The 14,631-nt window shown below is 38.8% G+C and overlaps 2 protein-coding genes across 11 annotated transcripts in view; one reads left to right on the forward strand and one right to left on the reverse strand.

The window, feature by feature from the left end:
- Positions 1 to 14,631, forward strand: part of LOC145265438 (RNA-binding protein 1-like) — a 616,457-nt gene that overhangs the window by 563,013 nt on the left and 38,813 nt on the right. For all 7 annotated transcript variants that reach the window (XR_013864651.1, XR_013864653.1, XR_013864652.1 and 4 more), the window contains one exon: positions 4,658 to 4,714. Coding sequence is in view for 4 of the 7 variants with exons in the window: in XM_080121280.1 (XP_079977406.1) it covers positions 4,658 to 4,714 (57 nt within the window). In the remaining 3 variants the exon portion in view is untranslated. The remainder of the gene's footprint in view (positions 1 to 4,657; positions 4,715 to 14,631) is intronic.
- LOC145265434 (toll-like receptor 2) overlaps positions 1 to 14,631 on the reverse strand; it is a 370,324-nt gene that overhangs the window by 136,283 nt on the left and 219,410 nt on the right. The gene's annotated exons all lie outside the window — the stretch shown is intronic.

A 14,631-nucleotide genomic window follows, 5' to 3' on the forward strand; every position in this document is an offset into this window, starting at 1 on the left:
GGTAATTGAATAAAATATAAAATAGAAAAGCTAATGTCAAAATGACCCAGACAAGATGACATTAAAAGGTTCCAAAATATAGGGCAGAAAAGGAGGTCAATGTATAGGTTATTACTGAAGAAAATATCAACAGGAGTTATTAAAAGACACTAAAAAGAAAAAAATTTAAGGGGAGAGGATGGTCGGTATCTATCGGTATTTGTTTTATATATATATATATATATATATATATATATATATATATATATATATATATAATGCAGATCTTATTAAAACGTTGTCTAATGACTATGGATTAAATTCAATGCAAATCTTATTTAATTGTTGTCTAGTGACTATAGATACAAATGTATACAAATAGTTGATTATTGTCTGATGATTCTAGATCAAATTCAATACAAATCTGATTTATTGTTTTTTAATGACTATAGATCAAATACAATGCAAATCTTTTTTAATTGTTGTCTAATGACTTTGGATAAAATACAAATTTTATTTAATTCTGACTGTGGATCAATGCAAATCTTATTTAAATGTTGTCTTATGACTGTAGATCAAAATCAATACAAATCTTTTTTAATGTTATCTAATGACTATAGATCCAATTCAATACAAATCTTGTTTAATTGCTGTCAAATACATTACAAATCTTATTCAAAAAAATTTTGGTTTATCATTTGTGCATGTTTTATGCAATCTTTTAATAGAAATAAAATTAAAAATTCAACAATATTTAATAGGTAATCATTTTTTACTGACAAACCAACAAAAACATAATCTTGTCCAAAATTAATTTTATTCATATGAAACAATTAAATATGACAACATTTATTGATTTGGCAGATTTATTAGTACTGCTTAGTTCCTCCTATAGTTTGGCTCTTTAAGAGAAAATAACAAACATCTGAATTACAGCTAAATATGAATTCCACCCAATGGATTTGTCAAACACTCTTCAGTGGCTTACTCTATGTTTATTTGATAAAACATAATACACTTTCTCTTTTTTTCTGCACAGCTGTTATGACGACCGTGGCAATTAAGAGGTTCAGATTTAAGTTAAAAGATGATTCGTGTTCAGGAATCAAAGCATGCAACTGGTAGTATGGTTACCTTTACCCTAATGATTGGTTGGTTGTTTTTGTTTTACGGCATATCAACCCTTTTCGGGTTATTTAATGCCGAATCCAAAGATTTTTAAGAAAAATTTTTAATAGAATATATTTGTTGTTTTCAAGTCAGTTTCTATTTAATCCATAGTTGGGACCCTAACAGGTACTATCACTCCGGGTCAGAGTGGACCTGGGAGCAATGGTAATTAAAGGGTGGCTCCACACTCCCCAAAGCCCGCAAGCCTCACCACTGGATATAGTTTAGGGTCATATCCAGGACCACTTTACCCTAATGATTCTTTAAGTATGAAATATATATACGTGGATAAAATTAAAATATTTATTTATATTAAAATAATACATATTATCCAGATGTTCCATACTTCGTTAGTGTTCCACCATTGCATGATTTTGAATGCAAACTCGGCTTCTAACCCAAATCCAAACAACTTATATATATATATATATATATATGAAGAAAAAGGTGATTTCACGTGAATGGATAGTCTGGTGAAAGGTAAAGTATCCAATGACAGTAAAATCCATAAATGTTAATCCAAGAAAGTTAGTTAAATTTCCATTCGCACAAGTAAAATCCAAGGAAATCATGTAATTGGAAGATGGTCCAAAATAATCCAAAAGGCCGAAATCTGTGGAATAATTCACAAATAGGTACAAGGAAAAGAGGAAAGAATTCCAATAATATTATTAAAAGAAAAAAAAGATATGCGTTAAACTTGGCTGCTGAGACAAAGTGTAATTAAGAAAAATGAGTGAAGAAGAAAAAAATTTAATGGGAGTATATATATATATATATATATATATATATACTCCTATAAAATTTTTTTTTTTTTTTTGTACATTGATATTTATATCAAAAACATTTTCTCTAGTTATTTAAAAAGAAATTGCAACTTTGTTATGTATGGGTCGTGGAATTGCATTCATCTGCAAAAGATATAGCTAATTTGCATATTCTTTTAAACATTTATTTTAATTAATTCGCTATTAGTTCTTTCATTTTCTCATGGGATGATCATCTTTAGTTAACTATTACATGTAATTATATTCATGCGGATATTCTACATGATTTATACTTGCATAATATTTTAAATGTCACTTAGAAGGCTTAACTAGATAAGAGAACCTTTACATTACTGCTTAAATGCCTCCTTTTAATGAGGCATATAATTGTAAGTATCAATAATTAAAATATAGATATCCAGAGACAAGCTTAGCACTCTGTGAGAGAAATATGAAACGCTTCTAACTAAAGCAATATTGTAAAAGTTTACTCTCTTCTGGTAGGACAAACACTTTCTGGAAGTTTGATAAGTTTGTTAAATGAATGATATGAATGTTTGTTAAATGAATATTTCTCTTTCTCTGCTGTATAGCTATCTCAGAAGTTGTGCGTTGGATAGAAGTCAAAGGTTCAAATCCTATGATCCAGTTATATATACTCACATACATTAGTCTTATTTAAAATGAAGCATCTATGTATGTGGGCATTAAAAATGTTTATTTTAAAATATATATAATTATTTTTCCCTGACGATTCCCTATGAAACATGGAAGCTTCTGTGTAGCTATTCATAGCTTAGTATAACATTTAAACGAAGAATTTTTTTAAATCAACATCAGATTCAAAGTAGAAATCATTAACAACTCAACTTCTTAAACATGCAAATGAATACAAACAAAAAAATCATGAAATACTATACATCTATGCTATATACAACCACCCCATCTTATTATTTACATATACATTGTATAATTAATAAAAGCAGAAAATTAAAATTATATTGTTCAACCCACCGTACTACAGAATTATAAACACAAATAACATAAGCGTTTTCTCAACAGAAATTGCACAAACTATTCAATAAAAATACTGTAAAACTCAATTGCAACTGCGCATATATTGAATTATATAAAAAGTATAATAGAATAACAAATGCAATTCAAAAATCAGTGTAAAATACAGAAACAAGATATTTATTAAATGGAAGTAAAACAAATAAAAAGTAAATAAAATCCCAAACTCAAAAACATGGGAATAATTGGAACAGAATTTAAAACCAGATATAAATGCCATCTTAAATATATGATATGTACAGCCTTTGAAATGAGGCTTCTCGGTAATATATTGAGCTCTTATGATCTGCCATTGTCTACAAACAAACACAATAAAAATTGGTAATTAATTAATTGCTACAAAAGGCTTGAATGTCTTCAAGATTTTAAATGTAATTTTGTTTGGTCAATCATGCTTAAGTGTAAAATTGCATTTTTATTGTGAACCATACAGCTTGAATATCGCAGCTTATGAATCATTAAGCCTCCATTGTGATTAAATATAATTTTTGCTTGAATTCATTTGTTTCTGAATGGCTAATCCCTTTTTTATTTGTTCAATTTTGTTAAATAAACATTTCTTAACACCTTTTGCATCATTTATTTCACCATGAGATTATGATAATTCCCACAGTAGCTGTCATTTAATTCAATGCACACGGAAGTTAACACACGGAAGTTAACAGACATTTTGATTTACTCAAATGTTTTCCCTTTTAAATCAAACTTTATATTCAGAAGATTATACACTTTGATTACGTGGTTCTCTTGTAACAGACTTTGGAAATTTTAGATTTTAAAGCCTCCTCCCTCTTCCTTCTGCTCTCCTTAAGAAAGTTATCGGGAAATCAATTCGAATAAATTTTTGGAGTTCATTTTATTTCTTGATAGCAACTATGTTATATAATCTGGAGTTTGACAGACAGTGCAGAACTTCATGAATTAGTAAATGATGGTAATATAGATATAAGACAGGTGTAAGAGGTTTTCTACCTTCTTTGCAGCAAATTTGGCAGCATCTTCCATATATTTATTTCAATTAATGTTACCTGAGAATGTCCTATCTTATTAGCGTAATAATAGACTTATATGCTCAGTATATATTATTTATGGCGATTTGGTATCGGTCTGAAGTCGAAATTATACTAATACACTATCTTTTAATGCTCAATTCAGTTTACTGTAATATTTTACACTAATACACAATTCTTACATGCTCAGTCCAAGGGGATAGTATAGTATCTTTAGGGAAAGGGTGTAGTGTAATATCTGTTCTGTAGTGAAGATATAATCATCCCAGGCATTGCCTTCTCCTTTTTGAAGAAGAGGTAGTGTTGCATCTATTCTGTTTTCATGGCCCTCCTTCCAAGCATTACCTGATATTTTGCTGTGAAGGAGGGGTAGCATAATATAAATTCATTTGTCATATCTACATGCAAGAAATATGCTCTCTTCCCCAGTCACATATTTTTCTAGTCTACATCAGAATTTTTTATAAAAATAAAAGATTTGTAGATTTGTGCTTAAAAATGATGTGAATCTGACACCATTATTATAAATTTGTGCTTGAACATGATTAAAAAGATAATGTTTACACATTGATTAGATATGTCAATTTTATTTGAGTATTTTTCTTGTTTTTTTGTTCTTGCTCCTCCTCAAATATACTTTTCTTACCCGTTTTACAGGTCTCGGTCTCCTGTAACTAGACGTCGACGCAGTCCAACTCCACAAAGTGTCAGCAGGTAAATGAGATTCTTTTTGCCGTTCTAACAAATATGGCCACCATCCAGACAGCTCCTTATGTCTTCATTTTGTTTGCCAACGGCAATTAAGATAATGTTAAAAATGGCTAATAATTGATTTCGTTGAAGTTGAAATTTGCATAGAAATGGCAATGCTCTTCACTGCCCCAACATTAGATTTACAAATGGATCAGCTGTGGCATATATGACAAATCAATTATGATTTCCAAATACATTCCAACTACCATCATTTTATGGAAATTTTAGCCTAAATGGATCTTGTTTTGTTGTCTACTTCTTTTACAAATACCTCTTGAGAAAATGATCATTATCACTATGTACATATTAACTTGGTTAATATCATGATATTAATAACAGGTCTCCAGTCGTTTCTGTCAGAACATCTTACTTCCACGATACTCATGCTTTAGTTCATTTTCAAGGTGAAACTTGATTTTAAATATTTTACCACTTGATCAAACCATATTATCTTTGGTTGTACTGGTCTTTTCGGTAGGTGTTATTAAAGTTTGAATTGCTTGGCTTTGCACCTGTTTTTGATGGCAGTCTCTTTAAATGACCAAATCATTAGAATCTTCTTTTAAGTATAACAGAACTCCATGGTTTTACTTTAGTGTTTCTGTAAAACTCATTGTTCAAGTCTGATTTTGATGACAGTAGCTCCGTTTGAAGAAAAGTTTCAGTGTTGCATCATGATGTTTTTACACAACTCTGACAAATTGTACATGAAAATGCTTTAGACATAAAATGCAAAATACTCTTGGCTTTACTTTTTCACTGACATGTTGTTTAAGATGGACTCATAGAGAAATATTTATTTACATGCAAGAATGAACAATTTTTTTCTCAACAAATATGGCCAATAACAGTTCACTCAGCTTTATTTTCTTTTACTTCTAAGAAAAGAAGGTCTTGAGAAAGCTTGGTATCCCCAAGAGCTAAATGGGATTATTTCTTTTCATGAGGGGATGAAGGCTAATGTTGTCTCTGATGGCATGATGTCTGAAGCCTTCAGTGTTACAAATGGCAACAGGGGTGTGTAATGGCACCAGTTCTCTTTGCGCTTTTCTTCTCACTTATGCTACAACATGCATTTAGTGACATTGACACTGGTGTCAAGTTTCAATTTCGGTCATTTTTCTTCTTTTTCTTTTACATAGGCATCACCACTTATCAAAGCTCAGAGACCACTCGAGGATAAGGGTTAAGAGTGTACAGTATTCAATTGGACAATATAGTAATCGTTAGTAATGGAAATTCGGTAAATTTTTTAACTTAAGTGGAACAGTTCATCAAGAACTTGTTTACATTGGACTTGAAGACAATCAGATTGTAGTCGGCTGGAAAGCAGGAAAACGGAAGACAGTTCCACAGGCGTGAACTTCTAAGAAAGAAGCTTTGTTCATGGAATTTACGTTAAGGTTTAGGCACAGATAAAGAGTGGGAGAAATTATTGATAGTGTTTTCACCTAGACGAGTGCTTCTTGTGAAAGTTTGGCGAGGGGGGACCATAGATTGAAGCTCAGTCAAGCACTTGCCATGAAAATAACTATAAAGCAAAGACAAACTCACAACATCTCTTCTGTGAGATAGAGATTGCAAGAGAAGAGAAAAGGACATCTCCTACGAGGCTACAAAGTCTATTTTGAACTCTATCAAGGCAGGACAAGTCCTTTCTAGCAGCTCCTGCCCAGATGTGGCAACAGTACTCCATGCTTGGACGTACCTGGCTCTTATATAGATAGAGAATTGCATCAGCAGTGAGATATCTACTGGATCGAAAGAAAGATCCGGCCATTTTTCCAGCGGCCTTGGCAACACATTTGATGTACGTATTCCATTTCAGATCAGGCGTAAAGGTCAAGCCTAGAAGCTTGTCAAAACATGAGGCCTCTTCAAGACAAGAGTCATTCTTTTCAATTGATGCTAGATGGGGATCAAAGCGTTGATGTAAAGATAAAGGCTTGGTTTTAGATGCATTAAAAGTAATCAGCCACTCCTTTCCTCATTGTACCATGTGCTCAAGATCAGAGGAGAAAGAATCGGAGAGAACTTGATCGTTTATGGTCTTAGATGTGCTACCATAGATGGTAGTGTCATCAGTATAAATGTCTATGAATGATGTAAGGATGTGATTTGGAAGATCATTAATGTAGATCAGGAAGATAGTTGGTCCCAGGATGAACCATTAATACTGTGAGCTTCTGATTTTTGCCCATCAATTACTCTTATGAACCTATCAGAGAGAAATGATTTAATAATTGAGAAGACATTTCCAGCTATACCATAGCTGGAGATCTTGTGAAGCAAACCTTTATGCCATACCCTATCAAAGGCTTTCGATACATCAAGAGCAACTGCCCTAGAAAGGTTGCCTCCATCAAGAGGTTCGCTAATTCTATGAGATATAACTGTAAGCACATCTGCTGTAGATCTAACAGAACAGAAACCATATTGCATGTCACTAAGAAGGTTGTTTTTGTTGAGGTGGTGACTACTTCTCTATTTAACACAGATTCCAGCAACTTACTCATGACGCAGAGGAGACTTATTGGTCTGTACTGAGAAGGAGATGAGCGATCACCTGAATTTTAAAATACAGGATGTGGCTAAAATTGTAGGAACACAGGCTTACTTCTTAAACGGCCTCGGTGTGCGCTTTGCTAACGCAGCATCATGATGCTGAAAAGGGTCCAAGATGGTGCATGCAGCATTATATAACAATGCAGTCTCGCAGAATCTCATGTGCTGTCACGCACATATGCAAATTTGGAGTTTGGAGGACTGTTTTTTATAGAAACAGGCCACTGGAGCAGATGGGGCAGGCATGAAAATGAGTACGGAAAGTACCAATGGACGACATTGCTGCAGTGAGCTGAGGTTTTGTGTACTCTTTTTTTTCTTTGCAACAACAAGCTATTTCGGCGTACATTTTTTATCATGGACAGATTCGACCTGAAGCTGATACCTGAGTTTGACGGGTCCCCAGCTGGTCCTTCGGTGGTTGGATGGCTGGAGAAGGCCGAGCGCATTTGCTGGTTGTGCAAAATTAAAGATCCAGCTATGGTTATCCGATTGAGGCTTACTAAGGGGGCTTATGCCATGTACCAGCAGCTTGGGCATGAGGTGACAATGGAGCAGATAAAACAAGTGTTCTACGGAGCATTCGGTGCAGACCCTTCTGTTGCCTGGAGGCAATTCTCTGAACATCAGCTTGGATCAGAGGAGACTGTGGACGTCTACCTGGCTGATCTGAAGAAGCTTGCTGCTCCCTTTGGCGGTGCAAGCGACCGAATATTGGCATGTGCCTTTTTGCCTGGGCTCCCGGATGATGCCAGTCGGCTGTTGTAGGCGTCGTAGAGACCGAAATGTCCTAGGGACGATGTGGAGCAGGTCTCGGCAGCGGTTGACGCACTGGAATCACCTACAGAGAACCCACAGTGCTACAAATGTGGCAGCCCCAATCACTTCGCCAGAGACTGCAGAAGCTATGTGAAGTGCACCCCAGACTATGGCGCACGGAAACGAGGATGCTGTCACCGATGTGACAAGCCAGGCCACGTAGCATGGAATTGTCCGGGAAATGAGCAAGGGGAGGAAGCCGGCAGTGCCAGCACCTTCCCCAAAGCAATGCTGAACAAGGCGTTTCCTGTAGTGACGGTGCAACTTGATGGGTGTAGGCGCTCAGCGCTGGTTGACACCCAAACCCTCATACACAAGAAATGTTGCATCGTATGGACAAAACAGAAGGTCCCAGTATTAACCATTGGCAGAGGCTCGCTGGTGTGTTGTGGGGTGAGCATATAAGCATTGATGATGGTCCCCCAGTGGTTGTGAAGGTGTTGGTGGTCGACAGGGAGCTTCTTGGCTACGACCTTCTCCTTGGAATGGACACTATTACACAGCTGGGTGAAATCACCATGGACAGCACCGGTGATGTGAGGTTTTCCCAACGCAAGGAACAGGTCTGTGAGGCAATCACTCTTGATGAACCCGATTTCCACTCGGAATACGATAAGGGCACAGATGCGTGGACCACGTCCTGGAAGTGGTCGGGTGTCCTTGCGGAATCGGCTGACAGATTATCCCCTCCTGCATTGCTCAGGGGGCAGTACGAGGCAGAACTCAAGGTTTGGATGGATAATGGCTGGCTGGTTCCGTACCCAGAGGATGAGCTCGGGCTACCAAGTGGGCTGATCCTCCTGATGGCTGTCAGGCAAGAGAATAAACAGAAGGTCCAACCCGTCATGGATTACCAAGAACTCAATGAATACGTCGACCCACACATGGCGGGGGCTGACATCTGCGCACATAAACTGAGGGACTGGCGGCAGCAGGGGGCATATACAGCAGTCCTGGACCTGCGAAGAGCCTACCTGCAGATACGCGTTGAGAAATCGCTGTGGCCATTTTAGAAGGTTGAGATCAAAGGGACTTGCTATTGTTTGACCAGGCTGGGGTTCGGCCTGAACGTGGCCCCGAACATTATGACAGCGATTATGCAGGCGATCCAGCATCAGGATGAAGCCATGCGACAGGCGACGTCATCATATATTGACAACATTTTGTGAACGAGAGCCTCATATCTACTCAGGTGGTGAAAGGACACTTTGAGAGCTTCGGTCTGTCATGCAAGAAGCCAGAGCGCCTGCAAGAAGGAGCGAAAGTTCTTGGCTTGCATGTGAGCGGCAGCGCAGATGGACTCCACCGGGGAAGAGGTGGTGACATCCCGGAAGTTCCATCCAACATCACGCATCGGAGCATTTTTTCCGTCTGCAGAAAACTAGTGGGCCACATCCCATATGTTGGTGGCGGCCATAAAACGATGTGTGACTGCCATGTCAACGGGATGGGACGATGAGGTGTGCGATCTTGCCCTGCGAAGCATGCTGGTGGAAGCTGTGGCCAGAGTGACCGAGGATGACCCCGTGCGAGGGAGCTGGTGCGTCGATGGGAGTGAGTTTACAGTTTGGGTGGATGCCAGCTCACTCGCCCTTTGCCGATCGACGGATTTATCATAGATGATGCCTGCTGGCTTCGGCTAGAAAATGACACCGGGCACATAAACCTGACTGAGCTTGATGCTACACTCAAACGGGTAAATCTGGTGCTTCAGTGGCCAGAATGCTACACATCTACATGCGTGCATCGGTGGATACCTTGAGTGGGAAAGCACAGTTGAGAACGAAGGCATCGCCCGAAATGCTAATATGGAAACGACTTGCTACCCTGACCGAGATCATCAAGGAATTCAACCTGGCTTTAGATGTGACACTGGTGCAGTCCTGCGCAGATCGCCTGACCAGAGTGCCATGCTATTGGGTGGACCTGCCAAAAGAAATGGACGAACCAGCACCTGTGTGAATTGGTGTAAACCAAACCCTTTACTTCGTCAGGCTGGTCAGCCCCTATGTGTCAAAGAGGGACGTGAAATCTGTTGTGAGGAGCTGCAAAACTTGTTGGTCGATCAACTGAACACCTGTCCGGTGGGAGAAGGGAAAACTGAATGTGAGAGGAAATTGCAATGGAAGTAACTCACCACAATGTCAGGCATTTTTTGACATTCAACGATTCGGACCGTCTAGATTTGCATTGTGGCGGCCCCTTTGCTGACAGGACTCAGCTGCCATTGTCCATGAGCTGGAAAGTGTCTTCCTCAGGCGTGGTCCCCCTTCTGAAATACTGACCGACAATGGTACTGCCTTTGTTAAGCGAGCAGTTCAAACAGTTTGTAGACAGCTGGGGTATACGTCTGCGATTTCAGTGCACTCATGTGCCTAGCAGGAATGGAATTATTGAGAGAAACCACAAGACCGTCAAGACCATCGCAGCTAGGAAGAGGTGTACGGTGCCTGAGGCGGTCTATTGGTATAACGTCAACCCTGAAGGACGACATTTCACTCTCTACTGCGCCAGCCGAAGTACTGCACAGGTACCACGTCAGGGTGAGAGACATGGAGACCAGCCCACTGCTGAGCCGGACACGACGAGAGAGAGTATTAAAGTATTATCAGTGCAAGTTGACAGGTTGCCCTGTCACATCAAGGATCTTCAATCGACATCACAAGCGCAGCTGCCACTTGGATCCGACCAGTGAACCATCATTCTGCGTCACACCGACTTCGTCGGACAGTGACCCTGAGATTAGCAGCCTCAGGTTCACTGACCCTGAAACTGAGGACGAAAACACAGGCAAGGACAAAGACCCCAGTCCCCCGCTCCGAAGAAGCACCCAAAGAAAAAGGCCACTGCGTCCCTGCCCTCTCTGATGATGATATCAGGGGGGAGTGTGGCCAAAATTGTGGGAATGCAGGCTTACCTCTTAAACGGCCTCGGTGTGCGCTTTGCTGACGCAGCATCATGATGCTGAAAAAGGTCCAAGATGGTGCCTGCGGCCTTATATAACAATGCAGTCTCACAGAATCTTGTGTGCTCTCGCGCACATATGCAAATATGCAAATTTGGAGGACTTTGTTTTTTTATAAAAACAGGCTACTGGAGCAGATGGGACATACGTAAAAATGAGTCTACGGAAAGTACCGACGGACGACGCTGCTGCAGTGAGCTGAGGTTTTATGTACTCTTTTTTTTTCTTTGCAATAACATGGCATACTGATGAGATTTTTTAGGGTAATGGGAGGCAATTCTCCTTAAGACAACGTTTAAACAGCTTTGTAAGTATGGCAGCTAGTTCTGGTTGAAGATTTTTGAGTACTATAATTGGAATATCGTCAGGGTTGGTTGCTTTACTGGGATCAAGGTTCTTGATTAGCTTGGCAACATCACATACATCACATACAGATATTTGTATATCACATAGAGTGTTTTCTGATATAGGAGCAAATATTGGGGGTTGGCAGCCTTGGTTGCAAAGGTGCAAAGGGTAGAATTAGCTGCAAAGTTCTTGGCAAAGAGTTTGGTTTTGTCTGATGCTGATGAGATTACTCGTACCTCAGGTCCATTGATGATAGTTGGGATAGAGCACACGCTTCTGTTCAGGATTCTGTTTGCTATTTGCCAAAACAGCTATTTGGACTTGACGGACTGAGCATACAACTCTCTTGCATTCTTTATTACTTTCTTACAATGATTGCTAGCAATCCTGAAAGCGGCTTTAGTTTCCATACATCTATTACGTTGGAAGCAGTGGAAAAAGTCATTTTTGTGCGCAATGGCAGCAGCACATTCTGGAGAGAACCATGGCTGACTGTTAGTTTTTTGCTGGAATTTTTTGGAGGGTATAAAACAGTCTATAACTACAATTAACCATTCCGTCAATTCTGATACTATAGAGGACACATCCTTTTTAAAAATGGAATGAAGAGGTAGATCTGATATAAATGTACGGAAGCTATCCCAATCAGCCATAGGGTATTGATATACTGTACGATGGAGAGGTACGTCTGAGGACTTATTACATTTCATTTTTATCTTAATTGATACAACAGAGTGGTTGGAAGATCCAAGTGGAGACAGAACAGAAACTGAACATAGTTCAGGGCAAGTTGTAAGAAAAAGGTCTAGGAGACTCGCATACTGGCCGTCAGTGTCGGGCACATGGGTGGGTTCGTGAACAATCTGAATGAGGTTATAAGCAATGGAGAAATAGTGACAGGACCTCTCCTCATAATTGGTCTTGTTTGAGTGGGTCAACCATTCGACGTTGTGAACATTGAAGTCTCCACATACATGAATGTTAGCTGAAGGATAAGCAGATAGGACATGATCAATTTTCTCAGATATGCTTTTAAAGATAGTAACTCCGCTGTTATGGGGGTGATGGAGAGTAAATATAAATGCAGCAGTGTGAGCTAGTGCAATGCGGAAGCACATATATGATAAGTTAGGATGTTCTCTGGAGATGTCCCTACCACATGGAAAGCCATCTTTAATATAGGCACATATTCCATGCCCATGGCGATCTTGGGGGTCAGATTTGGAAGTTTGGTGGATTGTTTAACCATCAACGGTTCAAAGCCAAAACTCTTCTCCGAACCGTTATTCGGAATTTGCTTTTTGCCAACCATGCTGCCCTGGTGGCAACATCCTTCGAGGAAGCGCAAACTCTCCTCGATCGCTTTTCAATTGCATTTAGGGCCTTTGGATTGACAATAAGCATAAAAATACTAAGGTAGTAGATCAGCCTTCCCCTTCACCAAACCAAATTTGTGGTGTAAGGCAAAATCCACCTGAGTACAGATTTCCGAGCGTAAACTGAAAGTGGATGATTTTGATATAAATTATGTTAAATCATTTCCTCAGTAGCAAAGTTAATTATAGTGGATCACTTGATGATTAAACTGTTCACAGGATCGCTAAGGCTACCTGTGCATTTGAAAGCCTTGGTCACCACTTGTGGAATGAAAGGGGTATCTGACTGGACACAAAAGTTCTTGTTTATCGTGCTGTTGTTCTCTCTATCCTTCTTTACAGACTCCGTACAGACATCACATTCTTCAGTTAGACAGATTTTATGGAATACGTCTATGTTTGATTTGTGGCCTTACCCTCCGCAACAAGGTTTAAAATGCTGAATTATTCACAAAATGCAAAATATCTGGTATCAAACCATTCCTCATCCAGTCACAGTTGCGGTGGACTGGTCATGTCTTGAGGATGCCTGATAACAGAATACCAAAAATTGTGATGTACAGTCAGTTGGCAGATGGGAAAAGAAATGTTGGGCGGCCTTGGCTTAGGTACAAGTTGAAAAGTAATCTGTCTGTAGTAAACATACCATATGGGAGTCTTGAAAAAGAAGTGAGTGATCGTAAGGAATGGAGATCGCAGTGTTTTGAAGGAATTCGAAAAATTCAATCTGATAACCTAAGTTAGTTGAGAGAAAACAGAGAAAGAGCAAAAAAATAGGAAGCGGCATTGCTATCAGCAGTTGCCAATCCATACTCATCTTCTATATGCGACCTTGTTTGCATGTCACTTGCTGGACTGAAAAGTCATCAGAGACAAAAACATAAGTGAATTAAAAAATGTGGGTTGTCGGAACCTCATACGTTGTATGAACGGGAGAGTCCATGATATATTTACTTACATTGTCAGTCATAAAAAAAGTGATTATATTTAAATTGTTTTTCACAGGATAATTAATTATGAACTATCAATGTCATCCATGTTTGTGGAAAAAGACAGCATTTTATTTGGAATTCTCACCAGAAGGACAAACACTGAGATTTCAGACTTTTTCAGCATCAGAGGATAGTAAAAAAAGGTCAGAAAGGGATCAAAATAAATTTAGAATTCGACTATTAGCTGATATCAAAAAGAAAAGGACATTCTGACGTCAGAATACCAGAGTTTCTTGCAGAAGTTCAGCAAAAGTGATATCATGCCATCCCACTCCTTTCCTGAGGTTTCAGACTAAACACCAATTTCTAAATCCATATTCGGAGCACATTCACTATCATGTTATAGAAACCGGAAGACTCAGGCCTGACTGTTAGAGAACTTTGTCAATCCCATCTCAACTTGCATGGCTTCTCAATTTGCATGATTGCAAACACCTCAACTTCTTGTGCATATGCGTGCATGTGCAGCATGGTGAAATGAGAACATATTTAACTAAAACATGGCAAAGGATGAGTTAAAGACTAGAATTGCCAAAGTCTCTGAGAGTCTTAGTCGGGAGACAGTGACGATGGCCTATGACTGGTTCTAAGATGGCCTTGAATTTGTCATCAAAGGATGTTCAAGTGAAGACAAAACAAATCATGAAGACAAACTGATCCAAATTTGATGAATATTTAAAAAAAAAAAAAAAAACTACTGCATTTTTTTTTCTAGACAATAATCTTGCAAACAAGTATTTCCTGCACCCTGTTTAGTTATGGTCGATAACAGAGTTCACTCAGTCATATTTTTTTACCAGACAAAAACCTCAA

This window comes from Euprymna scolopes, chromosome 40 (assembly GCF_053919585.1).
Source record: "Euprymna scolopes isolate OS-2025 chromosome 40, ASM5391958v1, whole genome shotgun sequence".
Classification (NCBI taxonomy): domain Eukaryota; kingdom Metazoa; phylum Mollusca; class Cephalopoda; order Sepiida; family Sepiolidae; genus Euprymna; species Euprymna scolopes.